A 26720-nucleotide genomic window follows, 5' to 3' on the forward strand; every position below is an offset into this window, starting at 1 on the left:
CATGGAAAGAGGCTGATATATCAAAGCCCCAATGAAGTCTTACATGAAGGATGGCCTGAGAATCGGATTTACAAAGGAAGCTTCTACGGACAATATTGAAACCATTTCCCTGGAAATAGCCAGAAAGTTTGAATTGTTGTCAGGTATTTGTGACAATAGAAGCTTATCGGAGTTTCCTGTCAGCATAATCAAGGAGGTAGTTGGCTTGTGCAATGATCTAAAGGATCTTACTCCTCATTATGGGATGCCTGATGAGTATGTCAACTATGTAAGAGAGAATAGGGATGTTCTGGGGTATTTCGAGAGATCCGAAAGCGATGTCAAGAGTGAGGAGACCCGGATTATCAACAAGAGAAAGACATTTGATGCCTTTAGAAGCATGGTGGAAAAGATAGGAGAGATATGAGAAAGGCTTGGATTGTCTTGTGAAGGTTGGAATGACTTTTCAAATAAACCTTTTTATCATATTACATCTATAAGCCTCATGCTTTTTATAGACAATTTTTTTCCGAGAAGAAAGAAAAAAAGGAAAAACCCATGATGAAGGAGCTTTTTACAGGTGTTGAATCAAACGAGGTAAAGGTCAGGCGGCTCAAAATGTACATGGAAAGTGGAGGGTTCCTTGAGATACTTTTCTCTCCGCAAGAATTTCTCGAGCCATTGGTTTTGTTTGCTACGCAGGTACTCAACAGCATAGAACCTGAGAAGAAGTCATCATTTATGTCCGGAGGAAATGAGATGAGGTATACTCTTCTTAGACTTCTGAACAAATTTTCTTTGAAGGACATTCGGAGTATGGGGTTGGTACATGCCCTTCACAATGTACTTCGAAACGACAACCTCCCAAATGCGATTCTGTCGTTGAAGGCGCTAGGCTCCTTGAGCAGGTCAGGGGTTATCACCGGAGATCTGATAGATGTGCACATAGGGGTGCTTTTAGGAACTGTTCACGATCTCTTTGCTAATATGGAAAATGGAGACGAAAGCCTTACGGAGATATCACTGTTTACCCTTACTGAGATATTGACACATGCCAGGGCTTTTTTCCATGGCCTAGAGTATCATGCCACCAAGATCGATCAATTTCTGGCCCGTGTGTATGGGTACGTTAGGAGGGTTTTTGAGAACAGAAGATTTATGGATGGGATAGTACACAAAAGGATGTTTTCAATAAGCATGTGCTCTGGAATCTGTAGCCTCCTCAAGCTGACATATGAGCAGCTCCCCATCGTGTCGAAATCTGGACCCTACCATATGCTTGCCTCCGAGGCTGCATTTGCTGGGATGTACTACTGTCCCTCTGAGATCTTGGATCTTAGAAAGGAGATATACATCTTGTTTACCAAAATGTGTGTGGGAAACAAGGATATGGTTCTTCCCATGATGGATAAAATATATATGGTTCCGTTTCTGTTCTCACCAGATGCATTGCCCATGAACACTAAAGGAGTTAGAATGCTGAACGACATGCTTGGATATGTGAAAGAGGGTCTTAGCAAGGCGGCGTACATGGAGTTTGGATCGAGAGTGTCTAATGTTCTTTTTTTCTCTTGTTCCTTAATCAAGAAGCTATCTAAAGAAGTTTCAGAAGGCAGTGATATGGGGCTATTGGGAGGGGGGAATGTGGAGGACATAATTGAGCAGCACATTGAAGCTCTATGTGTTTGTCTAGAGGCTGTAGAGAATATATGCAAATACTTTGGAAACAAGGCCGGGGATGTGACGGAACTTTATGAGGTTTATCTCAGGAGTTTTTACGACATGAAAGACGGGTTTGAAGGAATTAAAGGACTGGCAGGATTGGTGTCTTCTGACAAAAAGGAGGAACTTAAGAAGGCTATGGCAAGATTCATCTGTGGATTTAGAGAGCTGACCGGACGAATTGGAATTCTTGAGAAATCTGGAAATACAATTATTTTCTCTGTACCTGAGATCCATATACTCTATGAGATGTTTGAGGATTCTTTCGACGTATTTTCTCATGAATTCTTATGCCAGGAGCAAAGGATCGAAGGGTTCTTCTCTGTGCTGACACTTATTAGGGAGAACATTGCTATTGACATAATCAAGTGCTGTTCGGAAAGAATTCTGGAGTATAGTAAAAAGAACAAAGAGTTTTTTGGAATATGGAAGCTGGCCAGCAGTTCTGCAGTTTTAGGAAATACACTCAGTATGTACATGCTCCCCCGGCTTGTTGATGAGCTTAACGGCGGAGACTTTGACTTTGTCAAAAGGGCAATGAAATACATTGTCCCGTTCTTTGGAAATGACATAAAGAAGATAAAACGAGTAAATACGTTCTTCATGCACAGAATAATTTCTACGCTGATGACTGCTAATCCCAAGAACATACTGCATTTCGAGGTTCTACTGGAGGTTTTCAATATTTTTGGGTCGATGGCAGAGAAGAGTAGTTTCTTTCAGAAATACATCTTTGACAATTTTCCAAGAATAGTCGAGCATCTTATGAGGCTCTATGAGAATCAAGGCAGGGACATATTCATAGAGATGATATTTGCATTACCAATAAGTATCAACCTGCTTGAGTCGGACATTCAGTTTCTCATAAGACCCATTGAAAAGGCATTGATGCTGAACAAGGCAATAAAAGTCAGGGCACTATCGATCCTTGTATACGTTATTGATTTTTCGACTCCAGAAAAGATTACAGGGCTCGAGAGAACATGGAAAAGCATATTGAAGAGCGTTGTGCGAGATCTTAAGGATAAAACTGTATCATATTTATGCTCGAGAATATTAGGGAAGCTCAAGACCTATCACAAGATATTTACTAGAGACTACGAAGGGTTTAAAGAGACAAATGAGGATTTGCAGCTCATAAGGCTTGTTATAGATGGAAAGCATGGGGTTCCTGCACATCTTTTGTTTTTCGATGCAGTGCAGAAAATAAGAGGGGCCTTCGAACCATCTGAAGACGATTTTGGATCTGAGAGGTTTCTTATCAGGTTTAGGAAAATAGGTCCCAGGAGTAATGAGGAGGAAGCCAGGGATGCAGCATTCAGACTTATAACAAATGTGATGTATCATCTTATGGGATGGGGATTCTTTAAGAAGGATTTGGTCGTGAAATGCTATACCGGGCTTCTTGACGAAATGAAGGAGGTAAGAAATGTGCCTGATGCATTGGATTGCGTGTACTCCATTCACGGGATCATTTCATCTTTGTGTGATAGAAAGTGCTCGGATAGTCAGCATCTGGCTCAATACATATACGACGGGATTCTTGCACTCTTCAGCTGTCATGGAACTCCTTTTGAAAAGAAGGCTCAAGAGCTTCTTCATTCGATCTTTGGAACTGTGTTGCTTATCAGGATATTTTCATTCCATGGGTTTAAAAGCAAAAGCTTCAGAGTTCTTCTCAACACGGACACGTTTTTGGATGCACTCATTGAATCATTTTCTGATGTTGAGAACCCGATGCCGTTCAAGATTCTTTCCATCATGTTTGCTCAAATGTATGAGCTCCTTGGAAACAAGTCTGAATACTTCTGCATCGAGATGTATGGAAGTATTTTTTCAAGGTTCAAGTTGATGTGCAGATCGTCCGGTAAAAAGTGTAGGGATTCCGGGATCAATGGGATGTTATGTCTTGCAGCGACCATGCCTACTAGGGAGCTTGTGATGCTTCGGATCCCCGAGGACTCGTTTTCGCATACATACCTGTATCTTCTTCCTCGAGGATCCGAAGACTTTTCTCTTCCACTCAAGCTTGTCATCTTCATTTTGAGATTCAGGTACAGAGGGATCAGAAACTATTTGCTTTCTGAGGGAACTGAGAGATACTTTATGACATCGCACTTCAGACCATTTGTGGCCGGGCTTTTTGATAACAGGAAGGACGTTGCAGAGTTTTCCAAGGCTGTGCTTCGAGAGGTATTCCAGAGCTATGGACCCCAGCTTCTGGAGAAGCATAAAGACATAGTATTTGGGTTTTTTAAGAAGGAGTATGTGATTGAAAGTAGGGCTATGATGATAATGCATTTGAAAGCATTTGTATTCTGTGTACAGGAGGGAAAATGCCCGTTTGATGATTGTGAGATGAAATATATTGTTGAGAAGTTCTTGGACAGTATTGCAAGCAACAGTGAATGGAAGGGAACAGAAGGAATTCATATGAACTTTGATTGCCGAGAAAGAAACGAAAAGATGGATGGAGAGAAGTTGTGTGGATGTGGCATGAAGCCAATGGAAAGTGAAGAAGACATAGGGGTTGTTCTAGGAGGTGTTTACAAGAAGTTATCAGAACTATCTATGAGAGACTTAATGGAGATTGCCCTGAAGAATACAATGGATGTGTTCTGTGGAAACTGCAAGAGGGAGGCATATAGGCATAGGGAAGTGCATTCTCTACGGTTCAATAATGAAGCAGAAGAGCTGATGCATTGGATAAGGGAGTTCTACCTGCTTGTTATTAAACATAGGAAGTCCTTTGAGGAGATAAGGATGGGGGGTCTATATCTGTTAAGATATATTTCGGATGACACCACGGATTATCTTCGAGCGGCATACGATGCCAAACCTCAGGAGACAGAAAGTGTGATAACCTCAGAGGTTGAGAGGTGCTTATCTGAGAAAGTTGATTACAAGGTACTTAATATGCTGCAGTGTGTTCATTCCACAGATAGAATTCCTGAGAATCCTAGAATAGGAATGTTGGTTCTGAAGATCCTGAAAGAGTTCCGGGTGCCCAAGGAGTTTGCCATTATTGCCCAGAATGATAAGTATTCTATGCTAGCAAGGGCATATGAGATAGGGATCTATCTTAAGAACCAGGAAGGGTTGTGTGGTGAGATCCTAGAGACATACTTTGCCTTGGATGGATATGTTAAGAGCTATACTTCGAAGATATATCCTCAAATGATCAAGTATGTGGAATCCCTTGGGCCACAGTTTATAAGCTGCATGTTTAGAAGAATCCAGGATCCATCAGCCTACAACTTATGTTCTCGCCTATGCAATGATTCTCAAAAACTAAGAGGAATAGTATCTGGAATGAAGGACAGGCTTGCAGAGAGGATATCGCAAATATATTGCAGGCTGGAGGGAAACGATTCTGTAGACAAGAGTGTATTTGTATATTCTTATAGACTTCTTAATCTTGTTGGATACGAAATGAAACCTGCAGACATTCAGGTTATTCTTGGAATTTATGGGGATATGAAAGCCAGACCTAAGTATAGCATTGAGATGAGAGGAGTGATTAGCAAGTGCATCAACAGGTTTTCTCCAGAGAATCTTGAGATGCTGTTCAAGCTGGATCCATGGTTTGTGTCGGTGGATGGAATAGATCCGAGGCATCTTACCAGTGGCCTCTCTTCTCAGGCTCTTCGAGGAATTGTTCGAAGTATTGACAAAGGAAATATTCTTACGCTCGAAAGGTTTGGATCTTCACTAGGGGAAAATGGACATATTTTGATTGAGCTGTTTGTGGAACTGGGGATCAGATCTGAAAGTCTTATTGGATATTGTAAGGAGAACTTGCACAACACAAACCTTAGGGGGCTTTTATTGTATTACCTGTGCACATTTGAGCCCTTGTACATCTACTTTGAGGTTTTGTTCAAGCTTCCATATGAGGATAGGAAATACACGCAGTATTGCCTAGAAAGGGTTGTTGATGCCTTTGATCCTCTTCTCTTTGAAGAAATAATTCTGATTGTACTACGGTCTGAGGTGAGGTTTAAGACAAGCTTGTGGATTCTGTTTCCTTTGCTTTTGTCTCGCCCAAGACTTATCACCAGAAAGATTGCTCTTGAGCTCTTAGGGTCGGTTCATAAGCTCCTAAGCTCTTCTGACCTGGTCCAGCAAGAAATGGGATTCAAGTTATTTGGGATTTTACATGATAAGTGTTCTATAAGAGATGGGACAAGGGCCGGATCTGTGGACCATTGCCAGATGATTAGGAAGGCATATACCTTTGTGTTTGTGAGGTTTATACATACGGACTTGAATTTGCCTGCAGACCTTTTTGGGAGGTATAATCTAGAGCTTGCCTTTGAACTACTAGAATATTCTCCTAAGAGATTGAATTTCAATAACCTGTTTGGGTTTCTTGAGGCTGAGGTAAATAGTAAGAAGAGTGAAGATTATAAGAGTTGTTTCTTGAGAAGTATTTGGACGATTATAGCACCTCACTTCAGGTCAAGGGCTTTGGGAATCCAGGTTATCAAGTATCTTATAGACATGGATATATGGAACTATAAGTCTGTTTCTGAAGAACTAGGATCTGTTTCATATGACTGTAATACGCTGTATAATCTTCTTTGCCTACTTTGTGATAGGGTTGGAGAAAGAGGGAGTGGAAGTGATGGGGATTGTGAAGACAATATCATAGACATGGAAATATGCTTGGATACGATCAAGTACTTACTCAAAGAGTACAGTAAAAATAGAAAGGATGAAATCCTGGGATATGTGGATAAAGGGCTTGAGAAGGTGCTCCATGTTCTGTCTTTATTTTCTGGAATGAAGGATGTTGTGTGCTCGGCATCCAAGTTTCTTTTAGAAGCTTTTGAAGACAAGCACACGAGTGTAGATCCCTTAGTAGGTAAGATAAGCTTCTTTATGTCTGATTTTCGAGTAACTCTTGCAGATAAGATTGGGATGGTGTGTCTCCTGAATAGCAGGGGATACGATGCTGAGTTTCTTAGTGAGGTGCTGCTTCCTGTCTTCAGTAGTTATCGCTATTCTGAAGCCAAGTTTCCAGACAGTCTGCAAAAGTTCTTTATGAAAGGTCTTTCTTCCAGAAACAAGGATCTGAGGAGCGGGTATCTAGATCTAATGAACCGGACTATTCCTATGAACAAGTATCTAAGACTTCGGTGCCTTCTAGGCTTGGAGTGGAGGTACAGTACAAATCCCGGATATGTCATTGCTTCTATGATGATATCATCATGCTATAAGACTGAGATAGTTGCAGATAAGTATTACGGGATTAAGCCGGATGTTGAGGTGGAATATCCTTGGACCCTACAGAAGATGAGCTCGAAGGGTATTGTGGACAAATGTAACGGGTTTAAGTTGATTATGAATCTCCTTGAAGATATTGATTTGTATAAGTCTAGAATAACAAGGCCTGATCTCCTTGACATTCTATATCATTTTGATGATTCCATACTGCCTATATTGAGTGGGATTCTGAAGACTGTGGTGGCTGAATTTGATAAGGATCAATGCAGGAATGTGTTTGGAAGCCTTGTTAAGTTTTGTTCGGGGATCAAGGGAGATGGAAAGGTTCTTGGAGCAGTTATTAGGGGCCTTGAGACGATCTACAAGTACAATGACTTGTCTGAGTTGATAGAAGTGTTCAAAGGAGGAGATGGATGGGCCACTCTATTGAGATATGCAAACGATAGACAAAAGGTAGAGATATATAGAAAGTTGATGAACAATGACGAGTATTTTGGAATATCTCGGTCTGTGTGCAGCTTCCCTGAAACCATGCAGGCATACTTTCTTCAGCAGATAGGAAAGACAAAGGAAGCACAATTTCTTTATGAAGAAATACAAAGAAAGGCGAGTGAACACAAAATATCTTTCAATGAGAGTGAATATAAGGCATGGCAGGACGAGTGGATCAGATGTGCAAGGGAACTACAGCAATGGGATGTGTGCTATGAGGTGGGGATGGAAACTGGAGACCATTTGTTAAGTGGGGAGTCATTGTGGCATCTTTCCAGTTTTACATCTCAGGAAGCGATAGAAAAGTTCAAAGATGTAATTGATAGAGGAAGGAATGTATTTGAAAAGGAATTCTATAACACATTTGCAAGCACGTTTATGAAGTATTCGGCAGAAAAGATTAAGGATATCTTGGCAAAGAACATTGCAGAGCTCAGGAACTATCCAGCAGAGAGTGGAGCAAGGTCTAGGCTCCTTACATATCTCCAGATCATAATAGAGATGGTTGAGGCCGAGCCCATACTCAACGATAGGTTAGATGCGGCGGAAGCCCTAACATCAATATTATTCCGATGGAAGGATAAAGAGCCGTCGACATATGACTCCTTTGAGCAATGGAGTTTGTTTAGGACATGGAGAAGGCATGTATATTCTCGATTAGGGATGATTGAGAAGGTGGATAACGAGGAGATGATGTTCAAGTTGTCAGGAGGGGGGTACCTAGAAGAGACGGTGGGGCCTTCTGGAGGAGGAGGGCCTACGGGATCTAGTTTATTTTCTCCAAAAGAAGTGGTTGAAAGCAGTATAAAGACAAGAAAGGAGTTGGTATCTAAAGGAGCAAGTGAATTAGCCAAAATATTAAATGCATTTTCCAAGGCAGCCATTGATAGGGGATACTATGATGCAGCATTGTTTCATCTTAAAGAAGTGTTTGACCTGAGTAGTGTTAAGGTAGGAGATGCATTCCAGAAAGTTGTTTATGAGCTTCTTTGCTTTCTTGGAAAGAAGGAATATAAGATAGGAGCCGACCAATGTGTGTCAGCCAACATCCAGCACTTCAGCGATTCCCAGAGCTCTATTTTGTTCAACCTAAAGGGCCTGTTCAGTGAGAAGCTTGGAAAGGTTTCTGATGCCGAGAAGTTCTATCTGCAATCTGCACAGATATGCAATGTGGTGGGAGAGAACTGGCTCACATGGGGAAGCTTTCTGTTTGGCAGAGCTGACAAGGAAAGTGGAGGTCCAAAGGAGGATGCTTTTGTTGCACTACTTCAGGCGATAGCTTACTGTAGTGGTAGAAAAGCAAGGAGAGGGATTCTCAAGATGATTCTCCTTATGGATAAGTATTCTTCATTATGTGATACAGAGACATTCCATAAAATCCTTCAAGAAATTGATGTCTCGAGATTCATATACTTCATTCCCCAATTAATAGGATTACTAGAAAAAGAGGATTCTGAGCTAGCACAGGTTATACTTTCTAAAATATCTGAGGAACATCCACAAGCGGTCATGGGGCCTCTTAAGGCAGCCAAGGAAAGAATAAAAAGAACTCTATATCCTAGAAAGGAAGACACTGAATGTAAGATGCAAAGATATAAGAAGATGGAGAACAACCATAATGGGATTTCCAAGGTAAGGCCGAATGAGCAGCTCCTTGAGAAGAGGTGCTTCTTCTTGGAAAACATTATGCACATATACAATCGGATAAGAAATACCCGGGTTGGAAAGGAATTCTGGAAGATCCTTCATTATCTTCACAACTCATTCAATTCTCATATCTTCAAAGAAGAGGAACTTGTGTACCTAGAGATTGAAAGGATATTTGATAGTGCAGTGTTGCATGTCATGGATGGAGTTGTTCCTTCTGGACCTGGGCATGCTATGCTTCTGAACGAACTGATTTCTTGTATTTCTCTTTCCTCTTTGAGCAAAGGATTCAAGGAGGAGCTTATATCTTCGATTCTCGGGATGAGATGCATATGCCCGCTGGAGAACATCGATGAAATGGTTCGCTTCAAAAGCAAAATACAGGAGGTTGTTGAGGAGTCTTTCTACAAGATGGATAAGCCTGAGGAATCTGAAGTCAATCTGTTGCTTTACAGGTCTTGCCATGAGCATAAGATGCTTGGTCAGTACTCCGAAATAAGAAGTAGTTACAAGAACCTTGTGAGTATAGAGATGTTTGAGTCAAGACAATCGTATGTGTATAGAAAAAAGATGGGGTGTAACCGAATTCATGTGAGAGGAAATGATGGGAGAGTATATAGATATGAGATGAAGGGGTTATTGAAGACTAGGTTCTCTGAGCTTGCTATTCCCCAACTGTCTCTGATGATTAACGAAGCCATGGGGGAGGAGCCAAATCTGTGCAAAAGAGGAGCAGAGCTAAAGTTAGACGTTCCATTCGTTGTTAGTGAAGTTCTCGTAATGAAATGGATCAAGGAGCCTGTCTATTATGTAGACTCTATACTGGAAGAAGGGCTTTGTAAATATAACATAAGCATTGACCAGTGTGTACTCCTCTATCTCAACCATTTTGCATCTATCTACGAGGTAAAAGAAAACAGCCCTGGCCACTTCGAAAGTAGATATGATCTGAGTCGAGGGCTTGTTAGGAGTAAGAAGCCTGTAACTCTAGAAGACGAATGCCCTAACATAAGGAAGAGGGAGAAGGTTTCTAGGGACGAAGAGTCGGATGAGAACTTCATCAATAATGCTAAGGCCAGTATTGAAAAGCAAAGAGAGAAGTATGTTAGCAATCTGAAACAAAACAAGGTTGAATGTCTCGGGTGCAATGAAAAGGGTGAAGGGATTGCTCCATGCACCTACAAGTATGAGGCTTCTAAACGCCAAAAGTATATAGCTTACGAGAAGATGTATAATACCTTTAAAGTATGCAACTTTCTTGATGAATATCTCAGGTCTATTTACGGATGTCTGGGAGGATATTTCAGATTCAAGGATAGACTTCTTTCGAGTTATTCGGTGAATAGTGCCTTTCTGTACATGCTCTCGATTGTGGACAGGAGGCCTAGGAATATTGTAATCACCAAAGCCAGTGGACAGTTCATGAACAAGGACATCTGCTACGAGGACTCAGAGCTGGCAAACAGGGGGAAGGGCGGAGTTATAGGGCCTGGATACCAAAAGCTCTTTAGGAAGGAGGGGATAGAAGGAGTGATGCTGTCTATTATGTACTATTATGCAGACATGATGAGTAAAGAGGACTGGAGCAAGGATTTACTGAAGGTCGTACTTGAAGGTAAGTTTATGGACATGACAGATGAAGGGCTGAGAGGAATCCATAAGGTAATACTAGGTAAAATTGCAGAGATGACTGGGAAGGGAGAAGATGGAACTTACAATTTGATCCCAATGGTTAGCGAATGGATGGATGTGTTCAAGATGGCACAGGTAGATCCAAGGCATATGTCCTGGATGTAATAGCCTATTAAAGTTATTTACTTTTCTTACCAACTCTTTGACTAAAAGAATGGGGCTATGATGACCCATGGATACAGTTCTCGTGAAGCTTGTGGATAGAAGCCATCTTGATGTTGAGCATGATCCTCTTCATGTAAGCCCTTCTTTCTGTGTGGAAGACCTCGAGCGTTATCTAAGATCTGTGCTTAGTGGAGATGGAGGCTATAGATTCTATATAGAAGGGCGGTTACTTGAAGGATGTCTTCAGAAGGAGATAGAGGAAAGGGGACTGGAGGTTGAGAGGGGGGTGATCATTGAATATGAGGTTGATGGCCATTGTACACCCGATGCCACCGTGGAGGTCGAAGACTCAATATCGTTTCTGAATGTGGTGAAAAACGATATTTGGGAAATATGGTGTGGAACCTATGGAGGTAGACTGCAGATCTATGCCTACCAAGACGGTTCAATTGTGCTGAAGAAAGCAACTGAATACAAAAAGGTCCGAGGAGTTGCCCGTGGAGATAGACTCTATATCTACAATTCTGATGGAGAGGTTTTGTCACTCAGATCAGGGGCTGTTCTGTTCAAGGTGAATGGTGAAATCACATGCTCTGCCTCTTCCTGTAGTATTGTTTCTGTTGGGACCCATGAGGGGGAATGCTACGTGTTCAAAGGAAGACTCATGAAAGTACATAAGTTTAAAGCATGTATATCGGTAACAATTATAGATAAAGACGAGGTGATGTTTGTATGTATGGACGGAAGCATGGGGGTCTTTGAAACGTCTACAAATGCATTCAGAACAAAAGACTTTGGTTATAACATAACCTCAGGAGACGCAAGAGGAAATGAAAGAGTATTTGGGACGTCATGCTCGGGGCTGATTGTGGAGAGCAAAGACCATTCGACTTTTGTTCCTACAAATATCAGGTTTAGTAACAAAGTATTGATGTACAACAGTTGTGTAGTTGCTCAGGCATCTCAGCACACAATATCAGTTATAAACGCTAAGAACTCGCAAGAGTTGAGGAGAATCTCCACAGAAGGGTACATTTCGGACATTGGATGGGCAGGAAATCTTCTAGTTGTAGGCGTTGGATCTAACTTACAAGGGTATATTATACATAACTTGGGCGGGAACTTTTAGTTTAATTTGGAATTTCTCTAGAGAGCCGCAGGAATGAATCTCTCAATAAAACATCTCTGTCCTCTGTATGTTATCAGCGGCACACCAGGAATTGCCTTTATTCTTTGTCTTAGAGCTGTATCCGAGGTTGCAACAATGTAGCAACGATGTGCAGAAACCCTATTGAAAATGCAATCATCTGCATAAGTTCCCTTGTGATCACATTCAAGCCTTTGAACGTCATTATCTCTGACCAATGCAAGGGCAACACGGAAAGGCCTTCCCAGCTTCTCCAGCTCTGCAATGACACACTCTGGAACACATATCTTGATGCTTGCATTTACTACCTTCATCAACTGCTCCCTGATGTCGTACTTCTTTCTTATACAGTCATTAATGAAGTTCGTATCAAGAATAACATTATAAGGCGGTCTGAGGGTATGACTCAACAGAAACTTCTCTGTGTTTCTTGGATTCTCATTGATGCTCGGTATATTCTTCGGCTTCTCCACCCTTGGATTTCTTCTGTCCCAGATGTTGGCAACCTTCTTGATTTTTATTGCATGCTTCACCCCCATTGGCCCTAAGAGAATCGAGCTTTTTATCTGGAAAATATGGGCGACTATCCTCCCGCCTATCCTGATATATAGGCTCGAAGTGCCCATGAGTGTAAAAAATCGAAACGTGTTGTGTGTGGTCTCCGTATACATCCTCGTTTTCTTTTGTGATGTCCACAATATGGATTCTTATTGGTATACTATTGGAAAGAGCACATATCTCTACACACCCGGCTTGCTGGTAGAAAGGATCTACAAATCTTGTACAGTATTTGTCCACATCCATCTCTGGGATGTATGGCTGGTACTTCTCCGGATTCGACTTTATTTCTGTTGAAACAACAAGTCTTAGATATGCAACACAGTCGTACAATGAGTATAGAGGAACATCTTCAATCTTCTTAGTGCCATTAACCATATCTGCCAAGATGTCGGCAAATGAGTCATAAAACCCCTTGTACCCCAGCTCATCGATATTATACAGATGTAGCATTGAGTTTGTCTTAGCAAATGCACTGGTTAAGGTTTTCAGAAGAGGTTCTCCCTCCGATGTTACAAGATCGGCAAGCACAACTGCATAAGAGATGTACAAGCAATTCCCATCTCTTATACACTCACGGAACTCTGTGTACGACTTCATGATTCTTTCAATTCTAGATTTGTACACAGGATCATTGGAGTACTTGTGTTCGGTAAGGCTCTTCCTGATGCTAGTGGGTGCCTCAATCTTTGTTTCCTTGCCCATAAAAAGGGGTAGACAAGAAGAAGAAAAATCGTTGATAGTATGTATGCAAGGAGCGACATTAAGGCTCCAACCAGCATCTCCAGGAGATTTCCATTTTATCCGAAAATGCAGGGAAGCTCTTGACCATGAAAAAAAACGAATTAGGAAGGGAGTGCAGGTCTATCTTTATAAATCTGATAAAGACTACAATTGGATCTGGGATCCTCAGATACCCATTTCTTTTCAAGATGTATGGGGTTTGGTACACAACGGCCCTGACACTTATCTCTGCATTGGCATCACTCTTAGGACTGTGGCTGTACATAGACTTGAATGATTTCTATGGGTTGGACAACTCGATGTCAACTATAGCTAGATACATTTATCCTTCTTTACAGCCTGTTGTGAATGTAACTGTGTCCGTTAAATGCTTCTTAGTATGCACGGCATATCTTGTTCTGCTCAAGAACAATCTTCCTGGAACGATCAAAAGCATTTTTGGGTTGGAGGACACCCACCAGGCCTTGTGCATGGCTGGTGTAGTCTTGTGTGTATTTCCATTTGTGTCTATGCACAAGATCGACAAGTTAAGGTACACATCATCGTTTGGATTTGGGGCAGCGATAGCCCTTGTGTTACTATCTATATACAGATATGTAGTTTGCAAGGAAGTGCCCACCTATGGCGAGGGAAGGGTTGGGAACTACTTAGGAGAATTGGGAAGCTTTGTATTTGGATTTACTTGCCATCAGAATATATTCTCTGTCCAGAACGAGATGAAGGTGAGTGATAAGGCAGCACTGAAAATAACTGTACTTCTTGTGCTGCTGATGGCATCCCTTATATACATAACTTTTGGACTCACCAATTACCTTGTACTAGGAGATGGGATGAGCGAGAACTTCTTTGAAAACATACCTGAAGGAATGAAGAACATAATCGCCATGTTTTATTTCCTTGTTGTGATGATGTCTATTCCGTTACAAACACATCCATGCAGAACGTACTTTCTTGATCTGTTTGACACAAGGTATTCTGCAGACGGGAAATACTGGCACCTCAGATTTGTGACAAGCTTATTTATAATTCTGTTATCGTTTATGATTGCCATGAATGTATCGAAAATGGAGAGACTTTGTGAAATCATAGGAGGGTCCTTCTCTACACTCATGTGCTTTGTGTTTGCATCCCTGTACTACTTCATTGCATTTTGGAACAGAGGATTCGAAATGAAAAAGATCACTGCACTCTTTGTGCTACTATATGGGGTTGCCGCGTTTGTATCTCTGTTTCTTGCATCGTGATGTGTGCAAGGTTTGTGATGGAAGTCTTGTTGGGTGCAGAGAGGTGTGTGATGCTGATTTGTCTTCTAGATTACTTCAATACTTCCTATCCATCAATAAACTAGTAGGCCTTCATTGATAAGAGCAATATGCCAATCCTGGAGATACTTTTCCCCACGAATTTTAAAACACTCTGTTTCAGAACAAAAGCCTGAAAATATAAATTCAATAAGGACGAGGTACCAGTATGAATGCTATTTCGAGTTTAGTTCTACTAGGATGGGCTGTATGCCTAGAGAATGCAGCCAAGTCCTTCGACCCTGTTCTCCCCTCAACAACTTTCTATAAGCCAGATGCAATGTCTACTGAAAGTAAATACTCATTACTTACGTCCAAGCCAGAGGTACCAAATAAGAATACTAGCCTACAAAGCCCTGTGGCTTTTGGAGAGGGGAGTTTCTACAAGCTCTTACACCCATCGATGACCCGGCTGACTGACTATCTTAACAGCCATAGCACTGGATTCAGCGAGTGGTATCTTTCACCAAGCTTGATCATGAACAAGGACTTAAGAGATGAAATCGTCTCAGACTTGTACAGGGTTCAGCCTCAAGGCGACAAGGAGTTGAAAGAGTTCTGGGGATCCATAATGGGAGAACTTCTTATCAGAGACCTACCTGAGCTGAAGTCAAGTCTTGGGGAACTGAAAGAAATACAGAACGAAGAAAGGAAGAAAAAGAGCATAGCCGAGCTTAAGGATATTAATAACAAGAAGATCGATGAAGAAGACAACTTCTTTGGAACAGCATGGTTTATTCTAGACTGTCTCTCACTTGGGATCTCCAATCGGAATGCAGAAATCTATACAGATGTTATCGGGCCATTCTTGGATGCCGCTGTTGGCTTCAAAACTCTTGAGCACAATTTTTCAAACATCATTGGATCTTCTAGGAGTATAACTTCCCATAAAACAAGCAAGGTTTAATGAAGTAATAAATTGTATATATGGATATACTCTTACGATATTAGTCAGTCCTGGGCCTGTCGTCCACCGAGGTGATGTGGCCGAGTGGTCTAAGGCGGCAGACTTAAGATCTGTTATCGGAAGATATCGTGGGTTCGAACCCCACCATCACCATCTGATTTTGCATCTTGAATCCTCTCTATACCGCTGTGATAAGAACAGGCCAGGTACAGAGGAAGAAGAAAAAACGAAAAGATTTAATAGAGAGTCACCGGAGACTGCTGATTAGTCTTGATCATCACGCCCTTTAGGTTCTGTGTTCCTTTTTTAAGATAGGAAATAAGCAGCCCCATCCCGGTCTTGATGTTTTCATATATATGATCAGAATCCATTCCAGTATGCCCCACAGGAAACGAGGTAACTGCAAAATCCTTGATACGGAGCTTGTAAGACCTCTTTGCTGCTTCAAAAACAGCCTTAATATCATCATCGTCCTTAAGAATGTAAGGTGTTTTTCCAAATCTGAGAATGTTCTTGAGCTGAAAGACTTTGTTGTATCCAGAGCAGAGGATAAAATATTTGTTCTCCTTCAGCACGGCATCTCTTTTGGCTTTCTTATCGTCTCCAGCTATCTCTTCGATAGACACATGTGGCAGGCCTGCATCCACACATGCCTTGATGTGAGCCTCGTCAGCAATCACAATTATTTTATCCAGTCTTCTGACCTTATAAGGAAAAGACATATCCTTCGATAGCTTGTTATCCTTCCTAGGATCATATCCCTTAAGATTCACCTGTATCTGAATCGTGGCTGTCTTCTCAGGATCCTCATTCTCCTTCAGTCGATCAATGATCGAGGTAATTCTTTTAGGATCAAGAAATGCAAGTTGCTGCTCCTCGCTTTGATTGTTCATCTTACCCCCAGGGGAGGCAAAATTTTTTAAATCTTCTCGAAGGCCCACTAGAAAAGTCTTTCCATTCAATCACTTGATGTAGCGTCTATTATGCCTTTGTTCGTGGGCGGGGCTCTTAGGCCCGTCCACGGGGCCTCAGTCATCTATAATTACTGTAACTACAATGGATCTTGTAATGCTGCAGCATGTTATCCTTTCTGGAGAATCTCTTATTGCAATCTTTATTCAGACATTTGAATGGCCTCAACTTCGTATGGACTATATAATGTCTTTTGATCCTGCTCAATGTGGGAAGCTCCATGGTGCACCCCTCATATGGGCAGATGTAAGACTTTATCCCGTTCTTTGACTTATAGGGAAACATAGACGTTTCGAAATCTGCAAAACTTTCTATCTTTTCTCTCCTTGAATCCGAATCCTCTTGAGAAATCTCGGGTGAATTTCCCTCCTTGCTTTCTTCTTTATTAATTTCCCCCAATACCTCTCTTTTCCTTCTTTTCATTTCCCTTTTCCTTTCATTGGCTTCTTTATTCGCCTCAAGGTGCTTTTCGATTCTTCCCCGAATGATGTTCCTCAGCTCCTCCTCAGCCTCAAGAATAAGGAACCTTAGAGATGCCAACTTCTCCTCAAACTCTTCAGAATCTGAGGCCTCAAAATACTCAGAGCTGTAGTGGGGATCTTTACCTTCAATGGACACCGGTGTGTCCAGTCTACTATTGCCTCTATTCTCTTGTTGAGCCACATTATGACTCTTTTTGCCCACTGAGTCTACCTCCCCGGTGTAACCTCCACCACAAGCATGATGCCTTGATGAAATGAGGTTTTCACTCCTCTTGCCTACTTCTCTTTCGTATGTGCCCACTCTCCTGGAATTATGCTCATGGAACCCCAGATAACCATTGTCATGGCCATCATCACTCGACTCATCACTGAAGTCAAGCCTTCTCCGATCCATCTCTACTCCGTTCTTGAGCATTCCTTTATTTGCCTCCTTGACATAGATTATATTTCCGTCCCGTGTTTAAGGAGGTCCTCTCCTTATCATCATTGCCAATAGCCTGAAATTCGGCCTCGAACAACCATCTGCCCATCCCTATTCAATCCCACAGGCTCCTTGCCCGTAAAAATTTGTGGAAATAGAGGCCCACTCATGATATTTTCAATAGGGGACCAGAAAAAGAAGTATGAGACAAGAGAGGATGTCTCCGAAGTTGTTGAGGAAATAAGGAAATCTCTGGACGAACTTGTTGAGGTCGACCTTTCTGGAAATCACTTTTCGGAAGAAGCAATGGAAGAAATATGTAATGTTCTCCAGGATGCCAAGAACCTCTGTGTAATCAATTTATCGAGTGCATTCCTAGGCCTTGATAAGGAGAAGCTATACAGCAATCTTGTTATGCTCTCGAACATGCTTAGGACTCATAAGATACAGAAGATTGATCTGAGTGACAATGCCATAAGTTCGGAGTTTCCGCCGGAGTTTGGGGAGTTTATTTCTTCCTCAACAGACCTTGTCCACTTGAAGATGAACAACTGCGGACTTGGGAAGGTCGGAGGAGGGAGACTAGGGAACTACCTTCTAGGAATATCTGACAAGAGTAAGCTCGAAGTCGTGGATATAGCTCAGAACAGATTCTTTTCCTTTCCAAAGGAGCTTTCTGATGCACTTTTGAAGTTTGAAAACATCAAGGAGCTTCGAATCCAATATAACACAATTGAGGAAGAAACTATGCTCTTGTTCCTGCGATCCTTCAGTAACCATTCTCTTGAGGTGCTTGACATAAGAGACAACTTTCTATCATTGGAAGGATCTAGGTATCTGGGAGACCTTTATTGCGAATGGAATCTGAAAGAGCTTAGGGTTGGAGATTGCATGATGGGAAATGAGGGTGTGAAAGAATTCCTTAGAAAAGCAAGCAAGAAGTTCATACCTATGTCCCTTCCAGGGGACTACAATTCTAGAAGAGAAAGGATTATTCTTGACATATCCTATAACGAGTTTGAGCAGGATGCTGTTGAGCTCCTTATAGACTTCTGCAGAAGAAATACTATCAAAGAACTCGGCGTATTTGGAAATTACTACGATGATATAAGCGATGTTGTTGAGATTGTTGAGAGACAAGGGGGAATTGTTGTAACAAAGGAACAGACGGATCTATCCAGTGATGAGGATCTTGAGATTGACGAGTCTGTGATTGAAGGGATTGCGGGGTTGTGAATGGCTTAGGGCCTTAGATGCAAGAAATTCATATGTCTTCCTCATGTTTATGGATTGGAATAAATGGCTATTCTATCTACTGTTTTCTTGCGTTGAACCGGGAGATGGTGCAGGAGGAAATGTTTGGAAAATTTGACTGATGAATAAAATGAAAATCACGTTTGGGGTAAGAACAAGATTTTCAGATGGGTAGGAAAGATGCAGAAGAGACTCTGATGGATTCTCTTGAAGGGAAGATCATTGATGCGGAAAAAATAGTTGCAAGAAGCGAGCTAGTTGGCGAGGAGGCCGAAGCTCTTGGTGGAAAGGAAAAGGTTGATGGAGGAAATGCATCCAGATACAAGAGATTACAAACGATTTTGGGGGAAGGAACATTCAAGAAGGTGTACAAAGCTATTGATCAAGAGGAAGGGAAGGAAGTTGCATGGAATGAAATCAAGATTAGTGAGAAGGGGCAGGATTGCAAAGAAAGAACATTGTTTGCTAATGAAATAGGGCTTCTCAAGTCTATTTCCCATCCCAATATCCTTCGGATTCTTGACTATTGGTTTACACCTGATAGCTTTATATTTATCACTGAGTTGATGAGTGGGGGGACACTCCGGGAGTATATTGCAGAGATAGGAGATCTGAATGTCAAGCTTATAAAGAAGTGGGGAAGAAGCATTCTTGAAGGACTTGTGTATTTGCATGGGCAAAATCCTCCAATAATCCATCGGGATATCAAATGTGAAAACATCTTTGTGAACGCAGCTCTTGGAGAAGTAAAGATTGGGGATCTTGGAGTAGCAAAGGAAAGAAGGATGAAGAGATATACGGTTGTTGGAACACCACAGTTCATGGCTAGAGAGATGTTTGAAGGAGAAGGATATTGCGAAAAGATCGATGTATACGCATTTGGGATGTGCTTGATTGAGATGGCCACGGGGGCATATCCATATAAGGAATGCACCACTGCAGCAGAGGTTTACAAAGCAATTATACAAGGGGTTCCTCCTGTTGCTCTGAGCTCGATCAAAGATATATGTCTTAGAAACCTGGTTATGAATTGCCTTGTCTCTGAGAAAGACAGGCTGAGAAGCGTTGAGTGTCTTAAACACCACTTCTTTGACAATAATAACACTTGCAATGGGGAATGCATTCCTGAAGAGTGTATGTCAGGAGTTCCTTTAACAGCGCCTGCGAATGACATGGAGATAAGCTTTCTGTCGTTCAGAGACAATGTGATTACATTCCAGCTTTTCTTCATGAGCATGGCAAGATTCATTAAGTTTGACTATAATCTGGAGACTGATACAGTTGAGGATGTGGCCAACGAGATGCTAGAAGAAGAGGTTGTGTCTGAGGATCAAAGGGACACGCTCCTAAAGCTTCTATCCCGAGGGATTGAAAGGGCCAAGGAGAGGATTATTGAAATGGAAAGTAAAGAGCCTGAGGGAGTGGTGAGGAAGTTGAGTATAGATGGAGAGAAAGGCAAGGCAGATGGACCTAGAAACGACTTCAATAAAATAACGGATAGGAATCTGAGTATGGAAGAGGTTGAGTCTATGCTAGAAATAGATGCGAAAGCCAGCGGTGTCTCGACGAATATTTCACGAGCTACACCTCGCTCTGGAGGGAATGAGAGCCAGAGGATTGGAGAAACACCCCATTCTCCTCTAATTAACTCAGTAGAATTATCTAGCGGAGAGGGGATTATAGAAGAGCATCGAAAGATCACAAATGGGAAATGTTTTGATGAATCTGAGTGTCCGAATAGAAAGTATGATGAAGATGTTTCTATTGAAGAATTTGTGACCGATGTCTCGGTTGCAACAAAGAGATCATCCGAGACAGCCACCAATTGGATAAAGACATTCAAGTCGAATGACATTGACAATGTGTTTGAGTTGAAGATTCTTGTGGACGAAGACTGGGATAAGCTTGGGCTTACTGTTTTCTCCAGTAGGGCGATGAAAAACATGCTCTACGGGCTTGATAAGATTCCTTTAAAGGAAAAACAACTTCCTACGAATACCTCGATCAAAGATTATGAAGGAGGAGTTGAGATCAAGGAATTTCTCCGTGACATTGGAGCGATGGTGGGAAAAGAGAAGTGCGTATCCATATGGGAAAGTAAGCTTCTTGCACAGGACATCAGGACTGTTGAAGAGCTCAGGTCGTTACATCAAGATGATTGGGACAGATTAGGATTGTCTGTATATTCATGCAGAGTGATCAAAAATGTTATTTACAAAAGAGGAAGGATAGTGTTTTGTTGAATCTAGACACCAACTTTCATACAGTATTAAAGGATGAATATATCTTACTTTATAAGTTTTTTTGCATCTGCGAATGTCTTTCTGGCTTCTTCATTCAGGCCTTGTAGGATGTTAAGACACCCATGAAGTAGAAGAGCTAAAATGCCGAAGGAATAGCCCATGGAAAAGATGGAAAAGGAGTATGACATCATTCAGATTCCAAAAGGAATTAAACGCAGCGATCTGCCAGAAAGAATAGAGGCTGATAAGCCCTTTGAGATCGACGGAAGCTTGTATGTATGTGAGAAGAGAGATGAGGGAGCAATGAAGGTGTGTTTCGAGGAAGAGGGAAAGACTAGCATCCCTGTCCTGAGTAAGAACTTCTATGTAGTAAGAAGGGTGTGAATATGTGTCAAACATATCTCATAAATGATTTAAAGTTTACATAAGCAAGAAAGGGAATAAACAATGATGAAGAATGAAATTATGAATTTGTTTGAAGAGGACAAAGACCGAGCTCGTCGGTTTGCAAGAAAGGCTGAGATTGGAAATGAATTTATATATTATGACTTCTCAAAGACTCATCTCACTGAGGAAATAATTGATGGATACCTGGAGAAGATGAAGGACTTTGGAAAGAAGATTGATGGGATGTTCAGTGGAGAGAAAATAAACTTCACTGAGGACAGAAAGGTTTTGCATGTGGCATTGAGAGACAAGGAGGTGCTAAGAATGGTTGATGGAGGCAAGGATGTGAAGTTAGATGAGGATCGTAGGATGGTCTATGACGAGCTGATGAAGATCAAAAGGTTTGTCGAGGACTTTGACAATGGGAGGATATGCGGAGTTACAGGGAAGAGGCTAGCAACCATCGTCAATATAGGAATAGGGGGAAGTGATCTCGGGCCAAGGATGGTGTGCGATGCCCTAAGCCACTATGGCAGGAAGGGGATGGAAACATACTTCATCTCTAACATAGATGCAACAGATACGATCAAAGTTTTTGAGAAGATTGATCCTGAAAGGGCCTTGTTTATTGTAGTGAGCAAAACATTTACGACTCTTGAGACAATAAAGAATGCAGAACTTGCCATGAAATTCCTAGAGAAAAGGCTGGGAAAGAGCAAATCAGAGATTGCAAGCAAGCACTTTGTCGCAGTGAGCTCGAATGTGGAAGAGGTCAAAAAGCATAGTATCTCAAGAGTGTTTTCGATGTGGGATTTTGTTGGAGGAAGGTTCTCCTTGTGGTCTGCTGTAGGGATGTCCATAGCCCTTTATATAGGATTTGATAACTTCATGAGATTGCTTAAGGGAGCCTCTGCGGTGGATGAGGAGTTCAGGAAGAATAAAGGAAAGTCAAATGCTGAGATGGTTCATGCGATTGTGGAGATATTCTACTCTGAGAATGGATATAACAACAAATGCCTGGTTTCCTATGACCAATACATGGAGAAGTTTTACTTATATTTACAGCAGGCAGAGATGGAAAGCAACGGTAAGCAATCAGAAAGGGGTGATACAGGATTGATTATATGGGGAGGGCTGGGAACGAATACCCAGCACTCTTTCTTCCAGTTGCTACATCAAGGCACAAGGAAGATATTGGTTGAGTTTCTCATGCCTCTTAAGCCACTACATTCTGAAGAAGAGTACCACAAGTTGGTTGTTTCGAACTGCTTAGCACAGAGTAGGGGCCTTATGGTTGGAAAGAAGGAGTCCACCCCTGAGAAATCATTTGAAGGAAACAAGCCGAGCATTACTATCTGCTACTCGATGCTTACTCCTGAGACACTTGGAGGAATGATAGCACACTATGAGCACAAGATATTCATTCTAGGGTTGTATTGGGGGATCAACTCTTTTGACCAGCCTGGTGTTACCTTAGGAAAGAAGATAGCCATTGAAGTACTTGAAACCCTTGAAAGCAAGGAAGATGGAAAGTATGACGGATCGACAAATGAGATCCTCTGTCTGATAAGGCGTTGCAGGAAATGACTTGTGCTTATGCATAAATGGCCATGACTCAAATAAACTCTTTCCTTGACTTTGTTTCTTTCACAGCCATTAGACGATTTTTGAAAGGAGGGCAACCCCCTGATGTTTTCATTCAAAGAAAGAATGGAGACATTTGCAAAGTGGCCCGAAGGCTATGGCGTAGCAACACCCGAGAGGCTTTCTGTTGCAGGATTTGTCTGTCTGTCTACTGAGGAAGGCAATCTAACTGTGGAATGTGTGTACTGCCACAAGACACTAGAATGCTGGGAAAGAACCGACCTACCGGTGAGGGAGCACTATTTACACATGAGTAAATGCCCGCTCTTCAATGTGAATAAGATAGAGAGCAGGGTGAACATGTTTAATGGATGGGATTCCAAAGAAGCAAAAGCACTTGCAAGAATAGGGTTTGTTAAATATAACCTTGGAGACGCCGACTTCATTTTTTGTTATAAGTGTGGATCTATTGATAAGGGCCATTCTTGTAGGAGAAAAAGAGGATCTGTATATAATCTAGAGAGAAGAATTGATATATTCTTCTACAACTTAATCGAAGGGTCTTATAACGAAGAGATAATGAGGTATGTCGAGAATGCCATGTACATTCCACGGCAATCCAAGAAGTTCCTGGGGATGGTTGCAAATGCCTTTGGAGGATCTTCCTTGAAGAGGATTGGAGATGTGATAGACGAGTATATAAACGATAGGCTGAGGGATATGGAGATAGCTATGGATGGTGACATTGAGAGGGTTCTTGATGAAATTTCCACGGAAATCCAGAAGCGGGGTTTAGGATAGAATATAGGGTATTGATATTCTTTTTGGTTTCATGTACTTGAGAAATTTGAGGTAAATTTTTTTCCAGGATTACCCTTGTGAATGAAGGTAAGTGGCTTCGGGAAGACTAATTTTAGTTGAACATAGCATATCCGACGAATGGTACACAAAAGATATTTGAGATTGAAAGGAGGAATGAGGTCAAGCTGTATGACAAGAAGATAGGGGACCAGTTTGATGGAGGGATTCTTGGAGAAGAGTTTGAAGGAGCAATCATGGAGATCACTGGAGGGGATGACTACCAAGGATTCCCTATGGTGAAAGGACATCTTACAAAGAAAAGAGTGAGGCCCCTGCTATCGAAGGGAGATGCAGGGTACAGATGCAGGCGTAAGGGGGTAAGACGCCGTAAAAGCGTCCGAGGATCTATTGTTTCTGAGGAGATTTGTGTGCTGAACCTTATAATGCTGCGTCCTGGGGAGAAGGAGATAGATGGCCTTACAAATGCTGTCAACGATGTGTCCCACCTTCCCAGAAAGGAGAGTAAGCTCAGGAAGATGTTTGGAGTTCCCGACGAGGAAAAGAACGTTGTGGGATACATCAGGAACATATTTAAGGCTGAATGTGAAGACCCAAAGAAGATACCCAAGATTCGACACAATGGAAAGAGAATAAAGAAAGAGCAAGAAAGAAAGGAGAGCATCAGGAAAATGAAGCTGGAAAGAAAAAGAATCTTGGAGGAGGAAAGGAAAGCTTACCTTGAGAAATATTTCAATAAAGCTTGATTTATTTTCGGACCTAGTCATTTTTTTGTGTTTCATGTGATGCTAAGTCCCATCCTCTACACCATTCAGGTAGATTTGCTACATATTCTGTGCCATTGTATATGTATTTCCAAGCATGAAGACAGATGTAGTGGTCTTTAGTGATGAAAGACCTATTGCCCCTTCCTTTACAATGCTTCACCACATGTTCATACTTCTTATTGTCCTCAAAGCCATTTATATCTGCGTTACAGACACCATTCTCAGGTAATGGAGGCGGTACCCCATCCCCATACATTATGTCATTTATGACTGGGAATCCAATGCTTTGTAGATGGATTCTAATCTGATGTGTGCGTCCCGTCACAGGCCTACACTCTACAAGAGAATACCCGTCTTTATACTCCAGTCTTCTAAACAGTGTTAGACATGCCTTTCCTTCATCATTTACACATCTATTCTTGCCTTCTGTGCATTTGATACTTTTATCCACATCCACACGTTCAGGGAACACTCCACAGACCTTTGCAACATAGATCTTCACAGCGTCTTTAATTCTTTCCAGACACCTGGAGTAGTTCTTTGTTGCAATGATTAGGACTCCAGACACAGGCATGTCCAGTCTATTGATACAAGCAACCTTCTTATCATCAAAAAGCGCTCTCGTGATAGAGTACTCCCTGTATCCTCCTGTGGGGTGGCAAGGAATCCCTGGTGGCTTGTTTACAACAATGTAGTCTTCTTCTATCTTTATAACATCGATTTCTGGATGCGAAGGTTCGTGGATATGAACTGTGTGTTTTATTATATCTCCAACTCTGAGCATCCTCGTCGGCTCTACAACCTCTTCATTAACCGTTATCACACCACACTCTAGAGCAGACAGAAAGTAATCTCTAGTCCTTGTTCTAAACTCTGAAGTAAGAACATCTATAACAGGCCTCGCACACCACCGCCCTTTAACATTAGTTCTATATGTGAAAAAGTACTCTGCCTCACCTTTCGGCATCCAAGGGTTGTACCATCAGATTAAAGTTCTGTAGAAGTGTACTTCGAATAAGTTATTTGATTTGTATTTTGGGGTTTTCTCCTAATGAAGAACACAAACGAGCTAGAGCTTCTGCAAATAACAGGGATGTCAGCACTATCTTTGATGGTTTATTCATCGGGATATAGAAAAACCATGCTCAACGACTTCCTATTCTGCATAGTTCCTCAGTATTGCGCCATAATGTTCCCTAACGAGATATGGATCTTATACCTCTGTTTGGTTATTCTGGCTAAATACCCAAAGATAAGAAGGAGCAAGGAGACTACGAATGAAAAGACATCAGTCATAGATCACTTGCGATTCACAATCTCGGCCCTGGTTGTGATTGCAATATATGGCGTAGACTTCACAATGTTCGATAAAAGACTTGGAAAGTCTCACTTCCTTGGAATATCGCTGATGGACATAGGAGTGGGAAGTTTCATATACAATAGTGGGGTTGTAAGATGTAAAAGCAGGTTCAAAAGAAAGCACGTAAAGTCTTATCTCATCCTTATCCTTCTAGGATTCGTGAGGTTCTTTGTTGTCAAGTGGTTCAATATTAGCGTGAATCCAAAAGAATATGGAACACACCTAAATTTCTACTTCTTACTTGCAATTGTGAATTTCATATGCTCAATGGTAAAGTCTAGGTACAACTTCCTTCTCGGGCTTCTGGTAATAACTGTATATGAGGGGGTCCTCAGGTTCTCTAGGCTGATGTTCTTCATCTTCTCGGATGAAAGAAGAACTTTCTTGGAAAAGAACAAGGAAGGGTTGACTGCAATCATCTCATATGTATCCATATTTCTGATGGCAACAGAAGTTGGAAGGATATGCCTATCTCAAGGCAAAATAAGAAGAAAGGCATTAAGAGTCTTAGGCATGTCAGGGATATTTGCATGTCTCTATGTGACATCCTGCTTCTCTTGTGAGGGATCTAGAAGACTAGGAAATGCGGCATTTGTGTTTTGGATACTTGCCCTTCATACATTCCATGTGGGGATTTACATGCTTTTAGAAAGTACGATCGTTATGTATAACCCACTAGTGGTTATGTTCTGCAGCTCCAACATGATGTTTATCTTCCTATTTTCGAACCTGATTGTCTTGGTTGGAAATACTTTCTTTGATCTTAAGAGCTTTTCGCCTATAGCTGGGCACCTGAACATGCTTGTTTACCTGATATCTGTATTTTTGGCACCAGCCTTGTTAGCAAGTAGATTCGACCTCCGATGGATAGGGCTAGGATATAGGCCTTGAGAAGAAATAAAGCCTTG

At 41.6% G+C, this 26720-nt stretch overlaps 17 protein-coding genes and 1 non-coding gene across 18 annotated transcripts; 13 read left to right on the top strand and 5 right to left on the bottom strand.

The window, feature by feature from the left end:
- Positions 1-31: 31 nt before the first annotated feature.
- Positions 32-406, top strand: EROM_050530 (hypothetical protein; the record flags this gene model as incomplete). Its single annotated transcript, XM_009266208.1, has 1 exon — positions 32-406. The coding sequence occupies one exon, from the start codon at positions 32-34 to the stop codon at positions 404-406; it is 375 nt and encodes a 124-aa protein (XP_009264483.1).
- Positions 407-540: 134 nt separating this feature from the next.
- EROM_050540 (PI3/PI4 protein kinase) lies at positions 541-10866 on the top strand (the record flags this gene model as incomplete). The annotated part of the gene is made up of 1 exon (XM_009266209.1): positions 541-10866. The coding sequence occupies one exon, from the start codon at positions 541-543 to the stop codon at positions 10864-10866; it is 10326 nt and encodes a 3441-aa protein (XP_009264484.1).
- Positions 10867-10933: 67 nt separating this feature from the next.
- On the top strand, positions 10934-11995 carry EROM_050550 (hypothetical protein; the record flags this gene model as incomplete). The annotated part of the gene is made up of 1 exon (XM_009266210.1): positions 10934-11995. One exon carries the CDS (start codon positions 10934-10936, stop codon positions 11993-11995), a length of 1062 nt encoding a protein of 353 aa, XP_009264485.1.
- A 17-nt stretch (positions 11996-12012) lies between these two features.
- On the bottom strand, positions 12013-12552 carry EROM_050560 (hypothetical protein; the record flags this gene model as incomplete). Its single annotated transcript, XM_009266211.1, has 1 exon — positions 12013-12552. The coding sequence occupies one exon, from the start codon at positions 12550-12552 to the stop codon at positions 12013-12015; it is 540 nt and encodes a 179-aa protein (XP_009264486.1).
- Positions 12452-13171, bottom strand: EROM_050570 (putative cysteine protease; the record flags this gene model as incomplete). The annotated part of the gene is made up of 1 exon (XM_009266212.1): positions 12452-13171. One exon carries the CDS (start codon positions 13169-13171, stop codon positions 12452-12454), a length of 720 nt encoding a protein of 239 aa, XP_009264487.1.
- Positions 13172-13401: 230 nt separating this feature from the next.
- EROM_050580 (putative aminoacid transporter) lies at positions 13402-14559 on the top strand (the record flags this gene model as incomplete). Its single annotated transcript, XM_009266213.1, has 1 exon — positions 13402-14559. One exon carries the CDS (start codon positions 13402-13404, stop codon positions 14557-14559), a length of 1158 nt encoding a protein of 385 aa, XP_009264488.1.
- A 226-nt stretch (positions 14560-14785) lies between these two features.
- EROM_050590 (hypothetical protein) lies at positions 14786-15523 on the top strand (the record flags this gene model as incomplete). Its single annotated transcript, XM_009266214.1, has 1 exon — positions 14786-15523. The coding sequence occupies one exon, from the start codon at positions 14786-14788 to the stop codon at positions 15521-15523; it is 738 nt and encodes a 245-aa protein (XP_009264489.1).
- Positions 15524-15593: 70 nt separating this feature from the next.
- EROM_050600 lies at positions 15594-15676 on the top strand. Its single transcript has one exon. It is a non-coding gene; the product is annotated as a tRNA-Leu (tRNA).
- Positions 15677-15759: 83 nt separating this feature from the next.
- EROM_050610 (60S ribosomal protein L10A) lies at positions 15760-16416 on the bottom strand (the record flags this gene model as incomplete). The annotated part of the gene is made up of 1 exon (XM_009266215.1): positions 15760-16416. One exon carries the CDS (start codon positions 16414-16416, stop codon positions 15760-15762), a length of 657 nt encoding a protein of 218 aa, XP_009264490.1.
- Positions 16417-16555: 139 nt separating this feature from the next.
- EROM_050620 (putative transcriptional activator) lies at positions 16556-17392 on the bottom strand (the record flags this gene model as incomplete). The annotated part of the gene is made up of 1 exon (XM_009266216.1): positions 16556-17392. The coding sequence occupies one exon, from the start codon at positions 17390-17392 to the stop codon at positions 16556-16558; it is 837 nt and encodes a 278-aa protein (XP_009264491.1).
- Positions 17393-17566: 174 nt separating this feature from the next.
- EROM_050630 (RAN specific GTPase-activating protein) lies at positions 17567-18634 on the top strand (the record flags this gene model as incomplete). Its single annotated transcript, XM_009266217.1, has 1 exon — positions 17567-18634. One exon carries the CDS (start codon positions 17567-17569, stop codon positions 18632-18634), a length of 1068 nt encoding a protein of 355 aa, XP_009264492.1.
- A 185-nt stretch (positions 18635-18819) lies between these two features.
- EROM_050640 (Ser/Thr protein kinase) lies at positions 18820-20895 on the top strand (the record flags this gene model as incomplete). Its single annotated transcript, XM_009266218.1, has 1 exon — positions 18820-20895. The coding sequence occupies one exon, from the start codon at positions 18820-18822 to the stop codon at positions 20893-20895; it is 2076 nt and encodes a 691-aa protein (XP_009264493.1).
- A 159-nt stretch (positions 20896-21054) lies between these two features.
- On the top strand, positions 21055-21279 carry EROM_050650 (hypothetical protein; the record flags this gene model as incomplete). Its single annotated transcript, XM_009266219.1, has 1 exon — positions 21055-21279. The coding sequence occupies one exon, from the start codon at positions 21055-21057 to the stop codon at positions 21277-21279; it is 225 nt and encodes a 74-aa protein (XP_009264494.1).
- A 66-nt stretch (positions 21280-21345) lies between these two features.
- On the top strand, positions 21346-22869 carry EROM_050660 (glucose 6-phosphate isomerase; the record flags this gene model as incomplete). Its single annotated transcript, XM_009266220.1, has 1 exon — positions 21346-22869. The coding sequence occupies one exon, from the start codon at positions 21346-21348 to the stop codon at positions 22867-22869; it is 1524 nt and encodes a 507-aa protein (XP_009264495.1).
- A 102-nt stretch (positions 22870-22971) lies between these two features.
- EROM_050670 (hypothetical protein) lies at positions 22972-23667 on the top strand (the record flags this gene model as incomplete). Its single annotated transcript, XM_009266221.1, has 1 exon — positions 22972-23667. The coding sequence occupies one exon, from the start codon at positions 22972-22974 to the stop codon at positions 23665-23667; it is 696 nt and encodes a 231-aa protein (XP_009264496.1).
- An 81-nt stretch (positions 23668-23748) lies between these two features.
- On the top strand, positions 23749-24431 carry EROM_050680 (40S ribosomal protein S6; the record flags this gene model as incomplete). The annotated part of the gene is made up of 2 exons (XM_009266222.1): positions 23749-23754; positions 23784-24431. 2 exons carry the CDS (start codon positions 23749-23751, stop codon positions 24429-24431), a joined length of 654 nt encoding a protein of 217 aa, XP_009264497.1.
- Positions 24432-24444: 13 nt separating this feature from the next.
- Positions 24445-25419, bottom strand: EROM_050690 (pseudouridylate synthase; the record flags this gene model as incomplete). Its single annotated transcript, XM_009266223.1, has 1 exon — positions 24445-25419. One exon carries the CDS (start codon positions 25417-25419, stop codon positions 24445-24447), a length of 975 nt encoding a protein of 324 aa, XP_009264498.1.
- Positions 25420-25503: 84 nt separating this feature from the next.
- Positions 25504-26703, top strand: EROM_050700 (putative membrane protein; the record flags this gene model as incomplete). The annotated part of the gene is made up of 1 exon (XM_009266224.1): positions 25504-26703. One exon carries the CDS (start codon positions 25504-25506, stop codon positions 26701-26703), a length of 1200 nt encoding a protein of 399 aa, XP_009264499.1.
- Between the last annotated feature and the right edge of the window lie 17 nt (positions 26704-26720).

The sequence above is a fragment of the Encephalitozoon romaleae genome, chromosome V, assembly GCF_000280035.1.
Source record: "Encephalitozoon romaleae SJ-2008 chromosome V, complete sequence".
NCBI lineage: Eukaryota > Fungi > Microsporidia > Unikaryonidae > Encephalitozoon > Encephalitozoon romaleae.